This window comes from Gopherus evgoodei, chromosome 3, assembly GCF_007399415.2.
Source record: "Gopherus evgoodei ecotype Sinaloan lineage chromosome 3, rGopEvg1_v1.p, whole genome shotgun sequence".
Classification (NCBI taxonomy): domain Eukaryota; kingdom Metazoa; phylum Chordata; order Testudines; family Testudinidae; genus Gopherus; species Gopherus evgoodei.
In genome coordinates this window covers 96,240,211-96,266,383 of record NC_044324.1, presented here as the reverse complement: position 1 = coordinate 96,266,383, position 26,173 = coordinate 96,240,211, and the positions used below count along the sequence as shown (strand labels likewise).

Genomic DNA, 26,173 nt, shown 5'->3' with positions numbered 1-26,173 from the left:
AGTATTTACATTCTACCAACCCAAATTATCTCTGTAGTTTCCAAACACAAAATATTCTGACTTCCTGCCCTAAACTGATGTGAAGCATTTGGGTGAGCCACTAAAGAGTTATCATATTTCATCTCAAAGGTTAAGTGATTCCTAGAGAGAAAATTTTAATCAGTTTATCAACACAGAAAAGGCTTTGGGATCCATTTTGAGAAAAGCATATCAATGTAAGCTCATTCCAATTCTCCCTTTCACTGTACTGTGTTGTATATCATACAAACAGCTTATGGTTGTGTGTGACCTCCGGGTATGTATGTACATGTGTTATCTATAGCAGCTCTACTTAACAATTCACAGCACCTAGCTTCCTGCTGCTGACTAATGATGATAGGAGCTTGAAATAATACATTGAGGAAAGAACGTGCTTGAATTCCAGTGTAACATTGTAGCCTGCCATATGCTCTGTCTCACTCATTATTGGCTTATATGGAATACTGGGGTTAGTAGTAGTAGTGTATCACATTAGGAACAAAAGCCAAAGCAGCAAAACTGCCATCATTTAACAGACAATCAAAGCGATAAATATTATAGGAAATTAAAACAGTAAAACTACCAAATACCAACAGAACAGGGGAAGACTTTATATCGTACTGTATTAAAACAATATAGCAAACATCTACTAGTTAGTGTAGGGGCTTGTAAGTCAGGATTTCTGGGTTTTATTCCTGGCTCTGCCACTGACTTACTGTGCTACTTTTGGCAATTCACTTAACCCCTCTCTGCCTCAATGTATCTCTCTGTAAAATGGGAAAATAATACCAACTTACTTCGCTGGGGTGTTGTGAGCCTTAATTTATATTTGGAAAGTGCTTTGAGATCCACCACTAAAAGTTGCTACTGAATATAAATGCAGCTTTTATCGGGTTGGCAAGTTTTACAGTTATATACTGTGACATTCAAGAGGACATGTTTCTTATCATTAATAAGCTAGTGGGAAGAGGATCTTTACAGCATGTTCAGTACCTAGGTAGGGTAACTTATTCTGTCTTTGGCCTCATTTGTATGTTCAGGATTGTAATTACTCACCAGCCCTGTTCCTATTAAGATTGATTGTTTTACTATTTTAATATAGATGAAATGAAAAATATCCTTGATATTGCCAAATATATGTATACATAGGTACTCACACCCTCCATGCATGGGACTTTTAGATACTGGGATTGGGAGAGGAAGATGAGTAAATAATCAAATAGCAAACAATACAAAAGCCTTGAGGCATTAAATGGTTTTATTGTTTGCTGTTCTTTATGAAAAGCATGGCAGATGCAAAGAGTAGAAAAGAAACAGATAAAGTGGTTGACATGCTGCAGAGAGTAATCCAAGAACATGTCTGTGGCCCACATGTGTTATTCAACCAATGGGACAACTAGACTCACTGAACTGAGCAGCTGCTAGAGAAAAATACTAGGCACTAACACCTGAAGGATTTCACGTCTTTCAGTACAGCTCAGCCAGCAGACCTTGGGGGAAGGAGGAGAATGGGAAAGTTGAGGTGAAAAAGAGGAGCAAATAGGAAAGGAAAGGGATTAGATAAAAAGGGATAGTAAAAAAAGTTTATGAGGAGGGAGGAGGACATAGAGCAGGACAAGAGATGGCCTGAGGAGCCGTTGGGATATTGACACTTGTGAGGCTATGGGGGTTCGAAGGGGAGAGTTAGGGGAAGTTGGTAGACTTAGAGGAGTGGGAGAAGAAAAAGGAAGGGAGGGAAGATAGTGATGGGGTCAAGGAGTAGAAGAGCAGTGAGAGTGTTTCAAGAAGGAGAGAAGAATGGATTTTGGGTCAGAGAGGAAGAGACAGTGAGGGGAAAAAACAGAGGAAGTTAAAGGGAGCGAGAAAACTTGGAGAAGAAGAGCCATTAAATAATGGACAAGGCCCTAACAGCATCTGCTAATCACAGCTGCTGTCAAACCTGAAGCAACACAGGAGGAAATCTGGACAAAGACTATGCAGGAAGAGGGAATTTATACCACTGGGATCCTCATAGTGGTGGGGCCTCATGGTATTGTGGGTGCAGGTTTTTGTTCCTCACAAGTTGGTAGGCAAATTACTCCACTGCTACTCAGGTTAGTAAGCATTACACCTGGTAGTAACAGTTTGCAGAATCAGGGTCCTCTGCATCCAAATAGCTTAGTGAAAAAACTGTCTGAAAGGAGCTGACAGAGGAAGAGATTCTGTGAATACATCTGGGCCTTTATTATTGTTCTTGTTCACTCATTTATAACCAGGTAAGGGAGCTGCTGCTCCAGCTAGTTTCCTGCTTCAAAGAAGTGATAGCAGGAGGGTGGTTTTAGGTTTTATTCCTGATGGATTCTAAGTGCACAGTACAATCACAATGAGTCACTGATGTGACTAAGTTTACCAGATGGTGGTCTGAAATGTAACTAAAATCCAGCAAAGTAACAAAAAGTTTTTAAATTTGTCAACTCCCCAAAAAGAATCCTTCAAATAATTGTAAAAATGTAGAAAAATACAAAGTTTGGGAGTTTTGTGCTTCAAATGGTGAAAGACAACCTAGAAATGATGTTGTCATGTAGCTGCAAGTGTTACTACATCATCTCAGAACATAATTATTTGTCTTCTAGTAGAGATAATAACTAATGTACAAAAACAGAATAATTGGTCTGGGCTATTGTGAAAATGGAAAAAAAAAAGCTGCACAGAAAAGGATGAATTTTAAGGACCAAGTTCAATAAAAATGCTTAAAGAGTTCCATACCATGCAAATCTCAAAAATCAATTTGTTGATAGTGGTCTCCAGCGCATAGAAACCAAATGGATTTGTATTGACTTCAGCTCTGAATTTGAAATCAATTAAAATTAAAACCTTATTAATGATGCCCCAAAGTGCAATGTTAATATTTTTAATTTCTACAAACATGACAATGTTATTTTAAGGTTCTATTTTTAAATCTCCTTCAACCTTATTTATAAAATATAAATCAATCCTGTGGAGTTTCTAAAAGCGAACTAAATGTGCACAGTCAATAAATCAGCAAACTCATTAGGTATCCAAGGACAAGGAATAATTACTTATAGAACATTCCTTTTATATATGTTACTGTAAAACTGGTGCATAGATCAATCATTTGATCCTTTAATTAAAACCGGACAGTTGCTCAATCTATTTCTAATATAGAAACACACCCAATTAGAAGAAAAGAAAGCTCTCAGCATTGTCTAAACTGCATTTATGATATACGACAGTACAGATATCACAATAATGCTTCATCTCAAAAAAATCATTTGTCAGCTGTGTCACATGCATTGGTAATGCGTCTGCACAAGAGCAGAGAAAGAGACACCCACTCTCAGTGCTGATTTTAGGATATTGCCCTCAACAAGTGTCAGAAGTTTCTTGTTTGTGACCCCCTTGGTTCTGACTGAGAGAGGAGACCAGTTTACAGCAGCGCTTTGTACCTTTGTTTTGGTTTACATGTACCTACCAGTTGCTACATGGATGAATTTACAGTAGCTGACAATGGCAGGACAGGGTGCAGCTGCAGACAGAGTGAAATTTATTTCACCAGAATAAAGCTCAAGTAATTGGGCTTTATTGCAGATTAAATTGCATGGGATTTGGGGGAATAAATCTCTCCTTCGCCAGCACCCTTTAACCTGGAGCTGACCTAGTCATAAGAAACTCCTCCATTGTAAACTGAGACTGGAATTTGCAAAAGCAGATAGTAAAATGAAAGAATCCTATCCATTCTTCAAATTCCTTTATATTTGACCATGAATTTATGATGGTTATGGAAGGTCATCTGCTCTGAAATTTTCTGAGTAGCAAATATATCAGAAACAGTCAACCTGCAGCTTGTCAGAAGCAATTTGCTCTTGGTTTAGTATGTGAGTGGACTTCGGGAGGAAACTCATAACTCCTGCTCAACAAACCAGGCTTCTCCCACAATGCTGAAACACAGTAGTACAACACTGAAGAGAGGAGGCCAGCCAGTGCTGCCTGTAGAGCAGTTTGACAATGACTTCAGCAGAGTAAAGCAGCGGTGGGAGAATTAAGAAGTGGCAAGGAGAGCTGTGTGGAGAAAAGGTATTTTTGAAGTGAGTTGCCTGTGACCTTTCTGAGGATGTATTTAGTAATGGAGAGTATACATTAGTCTAGGGTTAGCTCCTTACACAGAAATCATATTAGGCTACATGGTGCAAAAAGAGTAGAGTCTGGAGATAAATCTTTGTAGGGTTGCTGATTTGTTGCTAGAAATATTACAATGCGTTGTTTTTTTTCTACATTTGATCCACATGCATTTGAGGTGTCTGGTGATTAGGGCAGAAAGCATTTAGAGGAACTAGAAAAACAAAATGATCATGGGGTGGGAAGCTAGAGTTAACTATGATCCATTCATCCCTCTTATGGATTCTTTAACAATAGATCATGTTGTCGTTTGGATGATTTGTACGTTTAAGTGTTTGGGTTTACAGCTGACTGGAAAGGTTGGAAGGGATTTGGCAGCTCTGCCTTTGAGGATAATATGTTCCACATGATAGCCAAGGCAGATCTGGAGAGTAGCCAATAGATCTCCATCCATCCATCAAGTAATAAAAGAAAGCAACAGGGAATTGGCACAGGTCTGCAGTTTAATAGATACTTCTGGTTTAAAGAATAATATTGCATCTTACAACTGATCTTTTTCCTTCTGCACAGATGGATTTCATCTGTCCAACAATGAGGGAGACAAAGACAATACATATCTATGAGAGGGCTTGGTGGACTGCATATGGCTCTTTTGATTGCAGGAATAGACCAGTCAGACATGCTCCTTCATCTGATATGGGATGAAGGATCATCATACACTCAGATCTTTGTGCGTGTCACTTCCCCCCCATACCCTTATACAGAGGCACAGGAGTACAGTTCTCAAACATGCAGCCCATAGACAGTCTGCTCTTCACGGTGAAGGAGCTTCCTGTTAATTAAGTCTCACAGTTTTTAAGCCACTCTCATGACACTTTGAGCCTGACCCCTGGTTTTTGAATGCTTGGGGCTGGCAATATTCCTTATCCTCGTAGGTGGACACAAACACATCAAAACCTTGGGGAAGTTTGGATCTGGATCCAAACATTGTACCTCAAGCCCATCTCTATATTTGAATCAGTAAATCTAAAGAATATACATAAATGCATAGCCCTTTCCTCACCACCGCCATGTTATTTATTTGTTCCCATGCCATTTATCTGTGTTCATAATTGCTACCAGTGTGTCTCTTAGCAAGCAAAATCATTCCTATTACACTCTGTTGAAAATATTCTTTTAAATTGAGACATCATTATCTGAATTCCTAGTGGCTTGATGCAACTTTCAAATTTTATTGATAACATACTCTTGGTCCTACTGAAATCAGGGAATTTTCTAACATAGGAAAATACACTCAGGCCACTTTGTTGTTGATGAAATGGTGCATGAATGATTACATACTGTAGAGAGTGTCTTCATTTAGAAGCCTTTAGAACCAGGCCTCTGTTATATTTTTCCCCATAATCTTTAAGAGTTGACTTTGGTTTTGTAAAAGCAAAAGATTGTATTAACTTGGCAAAATGTAAAACGTTTGGCGTTGAAATTTAAATTACAGTATTTAAAAAAAACCACCAGTGTTTTAAGAAACTTAATTGCAGTGCATTTACCTGTGTAACTTTTCAGCCTTTGTATTCCATGAACTGCACCTGTAAGCCTCTATGGTCTCTGCAGAGATAGGCAGCAATTTTGCTTTTAGTTCAGTGCACACTGTCTAGAAAAGTCTCATGGAAAATTTACTTTTCTCTTTCTGGTTTTGCATTTATTTTCTTAATCAAAACTGAAAGCCATCTGTTTGCTCCTTCTGTATGAAAAAAACAAATTAAACACCAATATCAATAGACATGTTTCAATGTTTTTTTTTAAATTTCATTTGAAAGAGAAGTTGAGATTGAAGAGGTTGTAACTAATACTCCACTGGAGAATTTGTGACCCAACCAGTGCTGGGATACAGCTCTGTATGCATGCAAACGTGTGTGCTTATGCACTGGCACCAGGAGTGCTCTTCTCCTCTATGCTTAAAGTGCATTAGTACTGTGAAAAGTGACTTCATAAAAGTGTCATCATGGAGCTACATGTTTATTGGCCCTCACAGTTATTTCTCTGTCTGATGTGCTCAGTTTAAAAGACAGAAGATGTATTTTCTAACTGTAAACGCAGTTTGAGCTGTGAGAGTCAGTTATGATCACCAGTTTCACCTTTGCCTTCAATGATTTCACAGATTTAACTTAGTCAACAATTCTGCAGAAGCCATACAGGATCTGCATTGATTCTGCAGTGCTATAGAAGCCAAAGACTGTCTTTTTTGCCACTAAAGTAAAAAATATGACCCTGAATACACAAAAGGGTTCAGATCTGTTGAACAAGGTCATGCCATTTTTACATAGTCACTTTTCAGAGTAGAACCACACTTCAGATGTCCCAAGCACTCAACTGATGGGTTTATTAGGGGAGAGAGTGTGCTAACAATCTCCCTTGCAGTAGAAGAGGAACACTGCAGATATGAATATTAACACTGAGTCTCCTGCTTTCTTTCTGTGCTCATCACTGTAGCCTCTGAGCACCTGGAAAACATCAGTTAATTTATCCTCATGCTACCCGTATGATGTATGGACAATTAAGGCAGAGGGAGGTTAAGTGTCTTGCTGATAGTAAAACAGGAAGTCTGCGGCAAAGCCAAAAATTTAATTTAGACCTGATTCCTAGTCTGGTGCCTTAACCACAAGGCCATTCTTCCTCTTTGATTGGAGAACAGACTTTGATTTCCCACTCTCTCATCCCTCTCCTCCAGTCTTCAGTGAATATTGCCAAATTCCACTACTTCTTTAAATTGCACTAGCCTTAAGACCTTCCACTTGCACCCCATATTTCAGCAGTTTCCTCATTTCCTCTTATACCCATTCCTGCTTCCTCTGGTATGACTAAGCTTTTCTCCTCCCCCTCCACGCCATCCCTTATGCTTACAATAACCTTCCATTTAATGTACACCAAGCTCTTTCCTACTCTTCTCTCCAAACACCACTTGTGAAAAGCCTTCCTGTAAAATTATTGAGTATTCCATTCTATAATGTGAAACGCACTGCACTGCACTTGTTGGTGTATGTATATATATAAGATCTTCAGGAAAAGTGGTGGTGGTAGGATTTGGGGCTGTGGGGGGGTTCTGTTTGTTATTCATTTTGGTGAGGTTGTTTGTTTTTTGCTTACCATGTTTTACCTGTTGTAAAACTCCATGGTGGAATTATAGCTCTGCACAAATAAATAAAGATAATTGCTGCACACTGGAATACTTGGGCTACATATCACTAACTGTGGCTAAAACGTATGCAGCAGCTAACTCAGACCATCTCCACCCAGAATCTACAATTATCTGGACTGGTCTTATCAGAACCTGCATCTGCCTGAAGATCAAAGGAAGGAAGACTAAATGATCAGCCAAATATACAGTATATTTGTAACTTTCACACAAGTGGCTGGCCTCTCTCTAATGTATAAACAGTAGCTGTCAGAGGAGGCTAGTGACATCTGGATGTGGGTAAATGAAAATGACCTATCAGTGTCCTGATAATCATTTTTTGGCAACAAGTAAAGGTTCATTGTACTGTATCTGAGACAAAGCCTGGCTGAGAATGTCTAATCTGAGATACTGGTACTATTTTTTTGTATTAGACATTATCTGTCCTTTCATTCCTCTTTTCACAGTCTCCTGGACAAAGAGTGCCGTAAGGTATGAATTCAAGATGACCTTTCAAATCTACTGCATTGGGTGGGTTCAGAATGAGATAGAATAAGCTCATCCACCCTGAATTTGGTGCTTGTGAAAAGGCAGTGTTGATTGCCCAGGCTAAATCCAAACATACTGCTTGGCAGGCACTGCACAAGCTTCCTCTTGCAGCTCTGCTAATGCACCTGAAACCTGACCTGCAACTTCCCTGTTATTCCAGAGATTGCCAGTCACTAACTGCACAGTTATTTTGTGATGTGATTGAATATCTACTGGAGAATATGCTGAGGAGCCAAGATAATTTCTTTTAACACGTGCCAACTTTGAACATTGTTCTCTAGAGGAACAAAGCTATTACACTAACCCAATACATAAAGTAGTTTTTTCCATGCAGTATATGTCATGGAGTTGATTCTTCACTGCTTTGCACTTTGTATTGTCATTTACATCTGAATGAAATCAGTGCAAAGTGGATGTAAAACACTCCCAATGATGTACATAGAAATCGGATCTGGGAGCATTTAACACACATCACAAAAATCACTAGGTACAAGGCAGTGGAGAATTGCACCCATCTTCTTTAGGGTATCCCTTTTAAAATAACTCAACTGTAGAGCATGTTTCTCTGGAAAAAAACACTGTCATGATAACTTCCAGGTACCACCCCAAAATGGAAATGGTATCTTGTAGTTAAAGCATAAGACACAGAGCCTGGAGTCATTAACTCTGTTGTTGTCTCTATGGCATTCACTACCTTGCAATGTGATCATAGGAAATTCACATAACCTTTCTGTGCCTCAGTTTGCCCATCTGTAACATTAGTAATATAATAATACTGACCCTGCCTCACAGGGGTGTGGCAGGGCTGGATTAAAATTGTTGTAAAGTGCTTTGAGATCTTTTGATAAAAGCAGTATACAAGTGCATAGTATTATAATCAAAATATTTTGGGGTAAATCCTCAGCTATTGTAAGTTGTATTGATTTCAGTTGATCCATGATAATTTACACTTGCTGAGGTATTGCATATAATGTGTTGTGCAGGGTGAAATTACTTCCTATAAGTGTTACACAATGGAGATGAAATCATTTCTTGAGAAGATGAGTGAGTTTTTGCTCCATTATTTTGTATTCCATAGAAATGCCACCAGAAAATAATCTTGAAATTCATGAACTATTTTTTTCATATCTTAGAAAGAAAGAATATGGCAGTCTCCTTTAAAGGGCAATGTGTAGGGATCAATCTGAATATGTAAATAACCGTTAACATTCAGGCATATTTCATTTCAGGGAAAAAATCAAAAACACCAGCCTATTAATTACCGATAACCTGCAATTTTCCCTGATACTCACTTTCAGTCATTAAGTCCAAAGAATAACCCGTTTCTCTCTCAACAAGCAGGCATCTGTACTGGGATCTATTGGTAATTATATGTACACCAATGGGCAAATTGTACCTTGTTTTGGTGCCAGGCAAGTTCAGCATTCCTTCTAGTGCCTTCAGCTTAGGCAGACCTGTTCACTACCTGTGAATTCTAGCAACATCTCTGATGATATATAATGCAGAGTTTGTGCTCAGGAGCCTGCACATGTGAGTGCTATAGTGATAGCTTTATCCAGTATGCCACTTTGTCAGCACTCCCAGGCAGACCAGTGAATTGTTCCAGATGTTTTCATTTGCTGCCACTTACAAACACTTTTCATTTAATCCCTCAGTACCTTGAAGGGTTCAGGCCAGGCACCAGTCCTTGTTCTGCTTGGCAGAGTACTTGCCAAAGTCATCTACTAGGCTTGAATTAAGTAGCTTCTTCCTTTAATATTTGTCACTCTTTTTTATTGAAGGACTGCCAGAGAAACACCACTGGAAAGCACTGTGAAAAATGTCTGGATGGTTACTTTGGGGACATCGTCAGAGGAGTGCCCACATTCTGCCAGCCCTGCCCTTGCCCATTGCCATTAGTTGCCAAGTATGTAAAACACTTTGTTTTATTTTATTTGTGCTGATCCTTATACTTTCTGTTCTGCAGTCATCTTTCAGAGCCAGACACAATAAACCTTATTAGACTGGGGATCAGAGGAAGACTGATGCACCTTCAAGCGTAGAAAACCAAGAACATTTTCACTTGTTTACACTTATCATCAAATGAAAAGGTGAAAAAAGGGAAAATAACATTTAAAGTCATAGAGTTTAAGGCCAGCAGGGACCACTCAATCACCTTGTCTGACCTCCTGTATATCACAGGCCACCAACATTAAACCTAGCAATTGGAATTTTATTTAAAAGGTGTGAATATTTTTTTCAGTCTCTCCCATTGATTGCTGCATACAGAAATGGGAGAAAATATTTGAACAGCTTAGGGCTCTTTCTCTTTTAAATAAGAAAGGTTGTCAGCAGTGTGCTGACTTTTAATAAGCTGAAAGCCAAAGCCAAAGCCATACCTCTTTATACGTAAAATTCTCCATGACATCTGGAAAGCAGAAACTGATCAGGGAAAACCCTAGCACAGTGGTCCCCAAACTGTGGGGCATGCTGAAGAACATTTGGGGGGATGCAAGGCAGGGCATGGGCCAACCACCCAGCCCAGCTCCGCCCCCAGATGCAGCTCCGCACCACCCCCCAGCCTCACCCTCAGCCCCAGCTCTACTCCACCCTCCTGCTCTGCTCACAGCCCAGCTCTGCTCTCAGTCCCTCTCCACCTCCAGGCCAGCTCCGCCTCTAGCCCCACCTCCTTCCTCATCCCCAACTCTGCCTTCAACTCCAGCTTCTCTGCTGAGCCACCTGAGCAGTAATGCAGGAGGGGGGCACAGACAGATCCCATTGCTGGTAAGTGGGGTGGGGGCATGACAGGAAAAGTGTGGGCACCACTGACCTAACATAACACAGGCCCAAGCAAATGGTAGCTTGACCTGGTTAATGTAAGCACAGCATCTGATATTTAAATTAATGCATCCAATTTCAGTAGTGGTGCAAGAGGCAGACAGTAACTGTAATTTCAACTAATGCATAGCCTGCTTTTGGATATGAATTTCTGAAGCCTGACAGAAAATACAGGTCCAGGCCAATAAGAGGACATTTACAACAGTCATTATTCCCTGTGGTTTCAGAGATACCAATTAACGAGAAGATGTGGCTTTCTATTAGAGAGCTTTAATAGCACATCAAAGTCATAGCAGAAGAAATCAGCATTCCATTACTTATCACTGTATTCCATCTGAATGGATATCTATGCATATCCCATTACACTGACAGGATGATGTACCTCTAAATATTTCACTGTTGGTCGAAGACCTTTTTAGTGAGTCAGCTATTTTCTCTTTGTTTCCCATTCCACTTTCAACCAGAAGATTTTAGTCCTTTTCTACACTGAATTTCTTTCCCTTTATTTCATAGTTGCTATAGGATTGCTCTGTAGCACAACCTCAAAGTGAGAAATTTGCATTTTGTTCAGCTGCTCAGAGGCACAGGCTCAAAATCACAGCTGGGCCCAAGCTCACAGAACCACAAAACACTTCCTGACTTTCAGAAGAGCTATATGTACATGAGAACTGCAAGCTGAAGAATAGCTATGACTAAAAAAAACTACATCCTTGATCGGATTAGAGAGGCTGCCCAAGAGAGTAACGAGAAAGGATGTCCAATTTTTCTTCACAATTGTCTGAGCACCTGCTTTTTACTATATTTATGCAAGGCTAGCCAGGTGAATGAGTTCACATGGGAAGTGTATTATTTATTCATGTTTCAGTAACTGAGACAATAGCAAGAACACATAAGTAGAAACAGAACGGTCCGACAGCTCCTTTGTTCAATAAATGAAATTTAATTTTTGTCATATGGCTGTTTGCCACACAACAGCCATTTTTCAGCTTGCAAGCACAGTTTCCTTTTTTTGGAGGACATGATAGCATCCTTATCCTTTTGCATATGTTTTGTCTGTGACACCATAAAATTGAGATGTATTAAAGTTGCGCTGGGAAAACGTGGAAATACAAGACTGACCCCCAGTTGAAGTAAATCAGTGTAAGTCCATCATCTTCACTGAAACTACACTGATTTATACTAGCTGAAGATCAGGCCCAATTTCCCCCAACTGCCCTTCTTTACTCGGGAGTCCCTTATTTCAAACTTAAATTTATCTCCATTCCATATAAATTTGGTGCTTTACTTTTATTACTGTAAATTATATTTATGTCAGAAATACAGAAACATGAAACAGAGGTTCAGAAACATTATTTATGCTAAGGGGATGAATCTTGGCATTTAAGGACTTGTTTACATGGCGACTTATTGCACAGCAAGTGAATTTACAGTGCACCAGCTTATCATGGAATAACACCCACATAGACATTGCTGAAGTGCAGTGATAGTCCCAGAATGCAGCTTGGGATATTACACTTTCAAGCAGCAAAATGCTAAGCCCTGCTCCAGGATGTTCACTGCACGTAGTAGGATCCACATAGCAAGTTACTACATGGCAAGCTAGAGTAGATTCACATCTTGACTTGGTGAGCAGTAACTCATTGTGTAGACAAGCCCTATGCTTCTGCCTGAGTAACTGTCTTATGTCTTTCATTTGGGCTCCTTGGGTGAAACTCTGTCCCTATTAAAATCAATGACAAAACTCCTGTTTGACTTCAATGGAGCCAAGATTTCATTCCTGGGCTGTAAGTATCCTCCCATTTTGGTGTGATCTTGCTACTAAAGTTTATGAAGCTCAGAATTACTAATAGCTGTAAGAGGTGGTCCTTCCACTGAACTCAATGGGAGTGTTAGCTCTGACTTCAGTGGGAGCAGGAGCAAGCCCATGTAGTGTAATAATCTGTTTTTGCTTTTACCTGTAACATTATTTCCACATCATATATGACAAGGACTTACTAATAAATAATACCAAATTAAATCTGAAGTTTTTTAAGTGCACTATAACCCCTAAATCTACTTTAAACCTAAGCTACAAAACTAAAAAGTTGTTTTTCTTAGTGTGAGTGATTACAGTGTTACAGAAGTACTTAAATTGCTCTGAAACTTTACTCTCAGAATTGTTATGCTTATACCCTATGATCTTGACAGTTATTAGTAGGGCTGGCCACTAAACAAGAATTCTCTTTCACAAAATGAAGTTTCACCAGTTATTTTCAATCCAATTTTGAATTAAATGGAAACCTTTCAAAAATTAAAAAAAAAAGAGAGAGAGAAAGACTCACCTCAGAAGAATAACTAATAGTCCAGTGGTTAGGAAGCTCACCTGAGCTGTGAAAAACCCACATTCAAGTCCTTTCTCCACATCAGGCAAAGCAGGGACTTGAACGTCCCGAATGAGGGCCCTTACCACCAGGATATTTGAGTCTTTCTCTGAAACTCCATCTTGAACCCGAGAAACTATTTTCCGTTGAAACCAATATGTTCCCATGAAATGTTTTTTTGGTTTCAACAAATTGACATTTTCCGATGAAAAGGCTTTAATCAGAAAATTCCTGTTGAGCTCTAATTATTAGTGATTCTGTATTTCCACTCAAATAAGCCATATACTTACTAAATAAGCAATGACTATATTGTTAGAAAAGGAATCTCAGCCAGTCTTACATCAAAATGTCTGTTTAAATATTTTTTGTATGTCCTGGAATGTTATATCTCACATTTGGCTCCTGTTACTTTTTATTGTGTAGGGGCTAATTGGCCTTTGTTCCCCTTTATACTAGCATATTACATTTTTCCTAAATGGCTGCACACCTTCTTTTCAGCTGCAGCTTTTTTGTTCATTGTTCCGTTAGCTTTTCAAAAAGGATTATATCTGAACTTAAATTACCTTTTTGAGGGAGTGAAGAACAATTATATCTAGTTTAAAGACACTAACCTAAAATTGCTGCCTGTTGTTGGCGAAGAAAATCTTATTGTCTTGCCATACCAGTCCCCACTCCCTTGACTCCTGTCCTATTTCAGACCACTAGAGTGAATGAAGCCCAGAACACAAAGTAATAATATCATAGCCCATTTTGCAACATATTGGTGTTTAAATCCTGATTGCCTATAATGGGCCAGGACTGTCTGGATCAGGAGTCAGCAACCTTTCAGAAGTGGTGTGCCAAATCTTCATTTATTCACTCTAATTTAAGGTTTCACAAGCCAGTAATGCATTTTAACATTTTTAGAAGGTCTCTTTCTGTAAGTCTATAATATAAAACTAAACTATTGTTGTATGTAAAGTAAATAAGTCTTTTAAAATGTTTAAGAAGCTTCATTTAAAATTAAATTAAAATGGTGGCCAGGACTCAGGCAGTGTGAGTGCCACTGAAAATCAGCTTGCATGCCGCCTTCGGCACACGTACCATAGGTTGCCTACCCCTGGTCTGGATAAATACAGGGGCGGCTCCAGGCCCCAGCACGCCAAGCGCGTGCTTGGGGCAGCAAGCCGCAGGGGACGCTCTGCCGGCGCAACGAGGGCGGCATGCAGGCTGCCCTCGGCGGCTTGCCTGCGGAGGGTCTGCTGGTCCCGCAGCTTTGGTGGACTTCCCACAGGTGTGCCTGCGGATGGTCCACTGGTCCCGTGGCTTCAGACGACCTCCCGCAGGCAAACCGCCGGAGGTAGCCTGCCTGTCGTGCTTGGGGCAGCAAAATCCCTAGAGCCGCCCCTGGATAAATAGCACCTAACACACAGGGGTCCTGACCTCAGGTGAGACCTCTAGGACAGGGGAAGGCAAACTATGGCCCACGGGCCGGATCTGGCCCATTAGGGCTTTCAGTCCGGCCCGCAGGATTGCCAGCCCCGGGGTGACTAAGCCAGACTCCCTGCCCATCCTGTCCCTGCACTGCTCCCAGAAGCAGCCGGCACCACATCCCTGCAGCCCCTTGAGGACGGGGGGGGGGCAGAGGGCTCCATGCTCTGCCCTCATCTGCAGGGCCCACCTCCTGCAACTCCCATTGGCCGGGAGCGGGAAATCGCAACCAACGGGAGCTTCATGGGTGTTACCCACAGAGGAGAGCAGCATGCGGTGGAGCCACCTGCCCCACCCCACCCCCAGGAGCCACTGCCGGACATGCTTTCCACTTCTGGGAGTGGCGCTGGGCCAGGGAAAGCAGGGAGCCTGCCTTAGCCCCGCTGCGCACTGCAGCCACCCCAGAGCCACTCAAGGTAAGCAGCACCATACCCCAAACCCCTCCTGCACCCTGCACCCCAACCTCATGCCCTGAGCCCCTAACCCCCTGCCCTGAGTCTCCTGCTGCACCCCTCCTGAACCCCAACCCCTTACCTGAGCCACCTCCCGCACTCGGCACACCCTCCTGCACCACAAGCCCCTGCCCTGAGTCCCCTGCTGCACACCGCACCCCCCTCACACCCCATACTCCCTCCCACACCCCGACCCCCTGCCCCAGCCCTATAATCATGGCTCTGCATACAATTTCTCCACCCAGATGTGGCCCTCAGGCCAAAAAGTTTGCCCGCCCCTGCTCTAAAAGCTACTAGTATGCAAACAATAATAATTATTATGTTTATGGTGTAATCTTCAGGGTCAAACAACAGGGTTCAGAAAGAAACATCCTTTTTTTCTTTTTAATCATTTCACCTTCATTCTTACTCTATTTATAGTAAGACAAGAAGGTGCCTCCACCAGGAAGCTACCAAGGCTTTAAAGAGGAAATATACAGACAATATTGCTTACTACTCCATTTTTCAACAGAAATTTTATCCCTAAAAATAACATAATGAATGGATTCATAGCAGTCAAACCAACAGACCAATTCTGCATCCAAATCTCTAAACTGACATCATTAGATTCACTGTTGTTCTTGGGATTCATTTGTAGGGCTTTATTTTTTGTCTGGCCAGAGTATCTTTATATCTGCTATCCTGGGAACTTTTGTAATAGTTCCCATTAAGTGAAATGACATCTTTTTGGGAAAATTGGATGGAGGCTTCTCCAGACTCTAGCAGATGTTACTTAACTTTAAACCTCAGGAAATGTTATGACCTTTAAAAAAAAAACTAAAGAAATATAAAGACCCCGGAAGACTTTGGTCATACTTCATAACTTAAATCCACAAAGTAATAACTTCGAATGTTTTAAGGAATTAGCCTGTATACAGGAAGAGAGGAAACTGCCAAAGTATTGTAACTTTCTTGCCATGTTCACATCAAAATGTTACAGAAGATAATTTGGGAATTTCATCAAGAGAGTCTCATTTTAAATTCTGTCTAATTGTATAAATGTCTCCAAACAGATCATTGACTTTACTCTGGAAAACATTAGCTTAGAAATACTGATTGGAACAGAAACAATGAAGGAACTATTTATACACTTTGTCTGTTGCTTGTTCCGAGGACAAGTACATGGACCAGATTCTCATCCCCTGTTCTGGCCCCTTTGTATAGCTTGATCTACACAACAGGGATGGAATCTGGCCACAGATGCCCAGCTGAGAATTTCACTATGCTAGGGGAGCTCTCAACTGGCATAAAGCTGTCAGAGCCAGTTCCTACACAAACCACTCACTAATCCAGGCAAAGGCAGTCTGTTGGGAAAAGTACGCGTTGTGGTGCTCTGCTCTCTCTACCAGTTCTCAGCTGGCACATAGTACTTTTGGGACAATAGCCAACTAAGATAAATTAGAATAAGATTAGGCCAAGAACCAAGGAACATGTAGTTAAAGAAACATGGAACTGTAACTGGTTCCCTGACAACCTTCCTGCTCCCTGCCCATGCTGAATGGGTGTCAATGCAGAAGAGAATCTGGCCCCATATTTTATAAACTAACTAAGAATGTCTTTAAAATTGTGTGCTCTTTTTTTGTCTGTAACTGTATCTAAGACACACCACCTTGATTTAATTGTGTAGGATTTGGTACTTTTCCTGTCTTTACTAACCAAGTTGTGGTCATTTTTAGGGGCCAACCCACATTTCAAATAATTTTTGTTTTGCGTATTACAATGTGATTATTTGTTTATTTTAAGAAACTGAAACTTGATCCTAAAAATTAAAGACCACAAGGGGTAAAGGAAGCCATGATGTTAGAATAACATGCTGTTAAAAATCACAGCACAGAACTCCCACCACAAGCAGCCCTAACTGGCACCTGGCTGGTCTCAGCAGAGGCCAAGGGTTGAACAGATTTGTAGACTAATCTGCCTTTTCTCTCCTAGAGATGGTAGAGTAGATCCGCGGCTGGTGCAAATCATCATAACTCCATTGACTTCAATGGAAATCAATTGAACTATTCCAATTTACACCACCTAAGGATCTACTCTGATTCCTATAGGATGTCTTTGAGACATTCTGTGGGGATTGTGTAAGGAAACTTGCACTGCCACTGCCTGTACTGTACCTTTCCTGTGGTTAAATATAAGATTTTAGTTCCCAAAGAACTTGATCCAACATATTTCAAAAGCAACACGTTAGTTTAAACATTCTGAAATAAAATAGAGGAGACAAGTTCACAGGAAATATAAGATTAACTGTATACTCTCTGCAGCTATACAGCGAATGCAAGTTCCTTATTTATAATATATGTATAGAAGCATGTAAGTGTGTCTGAGCTAGGCTGCAAGAAGGAAGTCAGTAACTTTTTATGATTTATATAGTGTGATAGGTATGCATGATTTTTATAGGTGAAAATAAAAAGACCAGATGTAGTGTAATTTCAGCTCCTGTTGACTTCAGTGGGAACTGAGGGCACTCAGCACTAAGTAAGATTGGGCCAAAGGTCATATAAAGAACAAATGTTCACAAAATACAGAATGTGTGTATAGGCTATTAATAAGTATTGGATACCCTGACTGATATTTTTTATATGCAATTCTAGTTTTGCAGTCTCCTGTCAGAGAAAAAGTGGGGTAGTGCGCTGTGTCTGTAATGAAAACTATGCAGGACCCAACTGTGAAAGGTAAGCAGACTAGCAGTATGGATGACTGGTCAAGTTTGCCAGGTTTCAAAGCCTTTAAGACTGTTTCACACACTGGGGAGAATTTTTCTGTACTTGACATTCAGTGGATTATATTATGTCTGTCTGCTTAAGGGCCTGATCTTGCACTGAAACCAATAGAAGTTTGCCACTGACTTCAACAGGTGCAGGAGAAAGACCTGCATTTTGTATTTTTTGTCTAGTTATTGCATTTTATCTTCATGAAACCAGCTTCTTCAAAGGAACAGAATTGTAGTGTGTTGGATACAGCTAACAGCTGAATTTAAAATTAGCAATATACTTCCTATAACCCCTTTCCTAAAAAAAAATATGGTGATTCTACCAATGAATTTTTTCAAGACCAGAGAGGAAATCATAATATTTGATCAAATTATTAACAAGCAGATATATATTTATTATTTAAATTTGGAATGCATTTCAAATGATGCATCTCAGTAAAAAGTGAACTGAGCAACCCCGGTCCAGCTTTGCTTTTCAGATTGTCTATATGTCCTCAAAAGATTTCTGCTACTACATATCAAGAATGACAATCTATACAAACAAACAGAGCTATATAGTACAACACAATTTAAATCTCGTGAAGTACCAGCTTCCAATACCGTTATTCATGATGAAAGTGTGGCATCAATACGTGACGTTCCATTGAAGTCAATGGAGACCCCTTTACGCTGCCATTTGCATAAGGTCTTTGAGGATATAAGTTAAAGTTGCTCTCATTTACAAAGGGGCTGAGTAGCACAGGATATGGGAGTCTTATCTGGTTCTGGTTCTCCACCCCATCCTTTGTACCCTATAAAATAGCTGGTGTTATAGAGAAATCAGTCAATTAACTCCAATGGAAGATTGTGTGCAACCAGTGCATAACTGGACTATGAATGAGGGGGGAAATTGATGCCAAATATCCAAAGGAGAGAGTTGTGTGTAAAGAGCAAGGAAACAACTGTGATTTGTCACAAAGTAAAAGCTACAGTTACCTCCTAAATAAAATAACTTCTTGTAAATGCAAGTCACTCAAAGTGTCAATATGCTACCTTTTGGACCTTTAAAGTGGCCAAAGTTACAATTTTGCAAGTAAAGCTATTGCAGATGGAGAGCATAAAAATGAAATAAACTTGTTTCCAGTCTGGCTATATCCCGTTATTCTTCTGGAATGTCATATATGCAAACATAGGACAATATAGACAATTAAAAGCTCAGTGAGATTTCTCACTGGTTATTAAAATATCACACTAGACTACAAATGAATGAAGTTCTCTGAAAAGGGTAACAGACATTTTTCTATTCAGAGTGGCAGAAAAGTATAATGTCAACTTACTTTATCTGGTTTCTAATAGCCACTGGCCAGCTTTTTGTGAACCAGAGGAAAAAGATAAGAGAAGGCAAAGGAGAAGAAAGGAAGAAGAAAGCAGTTAGCCCAAGTCAGTGAGGGCAAGTTGATTAAGTGATTGGTAATGGGGTATGGATCTTTTCTCTTCTAGGTTGTTAGTTCCAGTCCAACCAATGTCAGCAGTGATGAAAAGTCTTTACCTTCTGATGGCTATATATGGGGCCTAGATGAAATGAGGCGGTGGTCACCATCCTGTTCCTAGAGGACACGCTCACTGAGCGCTAGCTAGTGTTCTTCATTGGTAATCTCAGTTGTCAGACTAGTGATTCAGTTGGAGTGGAGAATGACTCTCTCTCTTTCCCAGGGGAGAGAGCAGGAATAAAAATTTGAAACTTTTAGAGGGGAATGTTCTGTGCCATGGCCCTGGCCCCAAGACCAGAGGAGCTCTCTTTCCCCCCTATGGCCCCAGGTCTGGAGGAGCTCACTCTCCCCTCAAAGCCGGGGCACCAGAGGAGCTGACAGCACCTGCTGTGGCCCCGGGACCAGAGGAGTTCTGTGCCCCCACCAATTATTGGGGGACCCAGTGCCTCTACTTCTCCCCCTGCTTGTGCATGCCTCTACTCTCTCCCATAGGAGATCCTTTATATTGGTGAGGGGATACATGTCCAGGGCAGTGCTGGGCTGTGTGGACTCCACCACATGTGCAGACAGGGAAGACCGATAAAGGTTGCTAATCTGGCACTTTTAAATTACCACAAGATCACATGTAAATGTTACTTTAGGCCCATGTCATGCCTGCCCCTGACATGGTGTACAGGGGGGGCAGAGCACACTGATCCCTGCCTACTTTTCTGCTCCCTGGGGACTGCCCAGCACCTCAAAAGGGCTGAGGTGGAATCAGGCCCCTCTGTACAGGCCTAAGGAATGTGACTGGCACTTCAGGGTAGTAAGCGGCAGGACGTCAAAGGATGTAACTGCATGTGTGCTCTTGCAGCGCACTGGGAGGCAAGCTGCCTCATTTCCTCTGGCTTCTGTGTGAGAGGTTTTCTTGTTCTGCTTGGAAAGCTTGGCACAGAACTGCCTGACTTATTCTTCAGTTAGTTGCCAACATGTGAGGCTGGGAAACCATGGAGGCTTTTGCTAGGAATTGTGAAAATGACCTCTCAATCCCCAAGTGTAAAGTTGTGAGCGAGTGAAATCCTTTTGTTCATTGCTTTAAAAAATGAAGCATTACAGCAGTAACAAATGAAATCCAGTTTTTGTTATTTTCTAATTATTACAAGATTCTCTATGGAAAAAGTGCTTTGGCGTACAGGGTGGACAGAAAGGAAAGGTTCCATTGGCACGGTTAGTAGAGGGAAAGTTAACATCTTCCCTACCAATAATCACAGAAAATAAAAATGCCTGGAGTTGAAAGAGAGAATTTGTTAACGTCATTATTTCAAAATGAGATGTTGAAAAATCACATAGAAATGAAAATATTTTTATTTAGCAATGAAGAGTCATTTATAGGGACATGACAGGAATGGAGAAGATCTTTTCTGTGGAGCTTTTCTTGGGCATAAAGTAAAGAGATGGAGCAGTGTTTTTCTGTCCAAGTTTCCTTGCTTTTCTCATTCAGTGCCAGCCATTCAGAGGAATTGGATGCAATCCAAGTCTATATTATGTGACATGGGGAAGTGTAAGTGACACATGCGCATTTTCAGCTCTGAAAGTTTCTGTCCATTTTAAACAGCTACTCCAGCTGATAAGCTATGGCTAATAGAAGTGAGGCAGACAGTCATAAAAAACAGCCGTTACCTCCATGCCAACAAACACATCAGTGGGAATGAAACTGCATGACCTTACACATTTCTGTCATGTACAAAGCTGCACTTCAACTGAATGGTATATTTCAGAGGAGGAAAACTGAGCACCTCTTCTTCATTATAAGGAATGGTCTGTGGCAATGACATACAAAGTCTTTTACCTGGAGGCCATTAATTTTAAACTAGCTCATGTTAGCAGTGTCCAAATGTTATTTTTATTGGCATTTTGTTCGATGACCCATATGAAATGATTTGGTAGTCACACAACAGTTGCTAGTAGATGGGTAGTCACACAACAGTTATTAGCACATGAAAAACCTCTAATTAGATTAATTTTTAAAAAGGAAAAAATGTGAAAATACAAAAAAATTCAACCAGTTCTACTGATGGTCAAAAAATCAGAGGAATTTTTTCCTGTTTATATTTCAAACTTCATAATGTTGTTGACATTTGAAAAATATTGAGTAGCTCCACTGGCTGGTACTAGCTGAGGGTGTGAAAAGCCTTTAAAAGACTTTCAACGTGACTAGATAGCAGCATTCCTATCTTTACCAATAGAATGCCTGTGCTCCACTAGCAACATTGAACTGAAAGGGGAATACCATGGCAAAATTCCCTGAGGAAACCGTTACTGCCACTCTTTGATGCAGAGAAGTGGCACAGGTAACATACTGTCCCTAACTCCCTAACAATTTCTTTTCACTCCAAACTTGGGCCCATGTGTATAAGAGACTATGGGCCTAATTCTGCCCTCACACCAGTGTAAATTGGAAGTACCTCCATGGAAAACAGTGGAGCTACACTGATGATAATGATGACAGAAGAATCAGGCTGTATATCATTACGACTGAGTTCAGATCGCTGCTATGGTGACACATAACCATGGAGCATGGCTTTATTATTTATCCCTGGGTCACCAAAATAACAGACCATTTTTCTTACTATCAGGTTATCTTGGTAGTTCGTGCACATGGACATGAACTTTACTGACAAAGACAATTAATTCAAGCAGCCAAATAGTTTAAAGTCCATTTGAATTATATGGAAATACTTGTCAATGTATGTATGATTTTATTCTGGGAGTTTAGGGTGTGAGTATAGTCAGGGCTGCCCAGAGGGGGGGCAAGAGGGGCAATTTGCCCCAGGCCACGGGCTCCACAGGGGCCCCCACGAGTTTTTCGGGGCCCCTGGAGCGGGGTCCTTCACTCACTCCAGGGGGCCCGGAAAACTCTTGCGGGGCCGGGCCCTGGAGCTTCTTCAACTCACGGTCTTTGCCGGCAGGGGGAGCGGAAGGACCCCCACCAGTGAATTACCACCAAAGCGGGACCTGCCGCTGAAGTGCAACCCGGTCTTCGGCGGTAATTCGGCGGCGGGGGGCCCTTCCGTTCCAGGACCCACTGCCGAAGTGCCCTGAAGACCCGCGGTGGGGCCCCCCACCGCCAAACAGGGCCAGCTCTAGACATTTCGCCATGCAGGGGGCGCCCTGCCACTTGCCGGTCCCGCGGCTCCGGTAGACCTCCCGCAGGCACGCCTGCAGATGCTCCACCAGAGCCGCAGGACCAGCAGACCCTCCGCAGGCACCCCTGCGGGAGGTCCACCAGAGCCGCCTGCCGCCAATGGCCCCAGGCCCCCGGAATCCTCTGGGTGGCCCTGAGTATAGTCAAAGCACTGATGAGGAAGCTCAAGGGAATCAGAACTCCTTTCTTCTTTCACAAAAAAACCCCAAACAAACAAATGTAGAGAGAGGTCAAAATCAGAACCATCTGCCCAAATCTCCGAAGTTTGTAGCATACTGATAAAATGAAATGTGGATTTGACTAACATCTTGTTTAGGTTCTATCAAAATCTGACTGAGGTTTTACAAAACTCCAGTTGCCCCATCATAGAGATTGGCAAACACCAAACCATTTTGCAGAGATCCTTTCTACTATGAACTTAGATAAAAGAGATAAAATGGTCTCTGAATCTGGTCTTCTCCAGTTTGTTTTTGCAACATGAAAGCTGACATCCTCTGCCCATCTCCCATATAATACAAGATAGTTTATGAAGTCCGAAGCTGTTAGTGAATAAAATAAACACCAGAATTGCTGAGTGACCTGCCAGGATAGTTTTGTGATGCATTCAAAAAGCACTGTGTAGCAAACATTTTCACTGCTAAAGAAACAGACACAAAAAAATATGGACTGAAGTAATCAAGAACTAAAAGTGTTCTGGATGCAGTACTTGTTCCTCAATGCCACAGAGCTATAAATCCCTAGATAGATTTAGATTTAGATTAGATTACAAAACAACATCTGTCATAATTTAAGTTTTGTTCACTAGCACTTGAAAAATGTCACCATCAATTCCTGGCGACCCAATAACGTGATCATTATTAATAATCTTTGGACTTGGATTTGTTCTCAGGTGTGCTCCAGGTTACTATGGAAATCCCTTGCTGATAGGAAGCATTTGTAAAAAATGTGACTGCAGTGGAAACTCAGATCCTAACCTAATCTTCGAGGATTGTGATGAAGTGACAGGCCAGTGCCGCAATTGCTTGCGCAATACCACAGGATTCAAGTGTGAACAATGTGCTCCTGGCTATTATGGAGATGCCAGAATTGCTAAAAACTGTACAGGTATTGTATTGTGTTAGTAACAGATGCTATTGTGGAGTTAAAGTATGGTATAATACAGATATAGTGCTTCACTCTTGTTCCATTCCCCATTTCATCCACTAAAAAGATCAGCAGTTCTCTAATAACACTGGTCATTAAAATGTCCTTATTAGGCTTCAGAGTTAAATGCCCAATAAGATTAATGAGTGTCTAGGTAATTTACACCTGTTGAAACATTGATTCAAGCTTTTTGTACACTTAGGAAGACAATTCAATATTCATTACATTCTGATCACGTTTAGAAGGTTTTCTTTACAACCATGAAGAATAGAAATTTATTAATTTTTTTAATAATAGTTTAGATTTTTCAGAATCTGAATAGGCCATGTAGGCTACACGTATGTATCAAGAAAAGGACTGGTGCTTGAGACCTCTGCTGTCACATATATAGCTAGACACGCCCATGCATCTTCTACGGTACACATGTATACTGTGAAATACAGATTACCACATATCAGTAAACTAGAGCGCATGTCTCACTGTAGTTTTTGGCAGTATACTACTGTCTTAAGTATTGTTATTTTGACCTGAGCAGCTAGTCAAAATTCAGGGCCTTCTAGGTTGTTAAAGTTGGGAATAGAAATTGATGGTTGATTCTGGTATTTTCTTTGACTCAATCTTGTTTATTTACAAGGAATGCACAAAGTCCTGCTTCTCCCAATGCAGGAGGAAGCTAAAAATCAAAAGGAGTGGTTTCTTAACATACAGGCTCAAGATGACTCAGAATTTCTTCTAGGCTTCTCCAAGGTCACGCCATGATTACGGGTTGCAGTTTAGCTTTCTTGTTGTGCCTCTGAGTCTCCTCTCAGTTTCTAGTCTGCACCCCTGCTTATCTTGTCCCACACCATCCACCTGGTCAGAACTGCCCCGAGGAACCTTCTTTACACTTAGAATTAGCTTCTGAATAGACTCCACTGATTCCTTATTTTAGATGTCGCCCCTTAAACTGTCTCTTACAGCTATCTTAAACGAGGTTGCACTCTCATCCGTCACAAGATTTAAACTCCACCAATAACAAGGTTTAACCCACCTCACAACAGTATAAACTCACTGCTGCTAAATACATTTCATTATACTAGACAAGTAACTCCGTATGTATGCAATGTACCATTTGTTGGTGCACTCACGCAAAAATCCCAAGTCCAATATTGACTTACATTTCTTCTCTGCTTAGCAGGGCTGTGAGTCTCGTGGAGGTGACCCTCTCAGTCCGTTGGAAAGTGCCAACTATTACTACACTAATTCTGAACAATGTCTGTAATACCAGCCAGTGTGAGAAGCATACAGACAGTGGCCTTGGAATAGGCTGATGTTATGCGACTAGTTATATGCCACATGGCTAGCTTATGTAAACACCATGTTGTTCTTACTTTTACTTCTCTCTCCCTTTCCGCATGTCTTCCTATTGTTAGTTAAATTCACCTGTTGTGTCTTGTTTAAAATTAGCTTGTAAATCATGCCTTTGTATATGTCTATCCTGCACCCTGCACAATGGGTCCACATAAAATTAATGCCATAGTCATTAAAGATCCAGTAGCAGTTTCTGTGAGAATAGGATTCTTCTTAGTGGCCTGGCTACATTCCAACTCAGTCTACCTAGATTTCCCCTGACTGATAATTTATTCTTCACTGTCCACTCTAAACACTATTGTGTAACCTTGTTGGTTCAAGAGAAGCTACAGTGTTTCCATACGTCAGATGAATGCAGTTTCAGTGGTGGGTAAAATAGTTAGTACTGGCCACAAGAGGATGGTGATTTTGGGGGAAAAATTGTCCCGAATTTGGATGACAAGTAAAAAAAAAAAATCAAAATTTTGTGAGAGAAAAAATTCTGAAAAATCCATTTCAAGAAAACCAAAATGGAATTTTGCAGCTAGCTCCCAGCTTCCCTACTCCCTGGGCAGTTTCCTCCTGGGGTTGTTCATTCCCCCCTTCTCCAGGCAGCAGCTTTCCCATGCTACTCAGGGAGCCAGGAAACTAAGGGCTGGCAGGAAACCAAGCAAGCAGGCCTGGTTTCCATCCAAAGTTCTGATAGAATTAACGCATTCCTGAAGAACATTTCAGTTGTGTAAAATCAGTGTTTTCCAACACAAAAGTGTTCCATTGGAAAATTTTTGACCAGCTCTAAAAATGATCACTATGCATGGAGGGTGAAATTCACCCCTCTGTCAAAAGGTCACAACATTTAAACATGTAAATTGTTAAAATAGGGCTTAAATGTTATTTCAATGATGCACAGATGTTGTGCTAGCCTTCTGCACATAAATGATTTAAATGCAGAGTCTGTCCACTGTAAATCAGTTAGGCTTTCCACCAATAGTTCACCCTGCAAGAACAGCTTTTCTTGCAGTATTTCAGTTCTCATTAAAACCAGGAAAAAAATTAAGAATGGTGCATCATTTTTCCCCAAATCTCAAGAAAAATTCAAACTTGAACAAAGTTTGGGTCAATTCTTGTTTGAACTGAATCTGTTTATTTATTCTTGGTTGCAAAAGTTCATCTTACAGCTGACTCTTGAATAAATCCTGATTTTGGAATGTTCATTTTGGAGAGATTCACAGCTCTAATTTTACCTTAACTGCTGCTAAAAATTGTAACGTGGCATATTTCACTAACAGGAGTATACTGCCTGAACAAAAACATTGTACAGACATTTATACAAGCAATCCATAAA

At 40.9% G+C, this 26,173-nt stretch overlaps 1 protein-coding gene across 1 annotated transcript in view; it reads left to right on the top strand.

Moving 5' to 3' along the window:
- The window catches only part of LAMA4 (laminin subunit alpha 4), a 130,545-nt gene that overhangs the window by 31,904 nt on the left and 72,468 nt on the right, over window positions 1–26,173 (top strand). Inside the window, 3 exon segments of the mRNA XM_030556152.1 lie at window positions 9,637–9,761; window positions 17,585–17,665; window positions 23,246–23,460. Coding sequence (XP_030412012.1) covers window positions 9,637–9,761; window positions 17,585–17,665; window positions 23,246–23,460 — 421 coding nt within the window.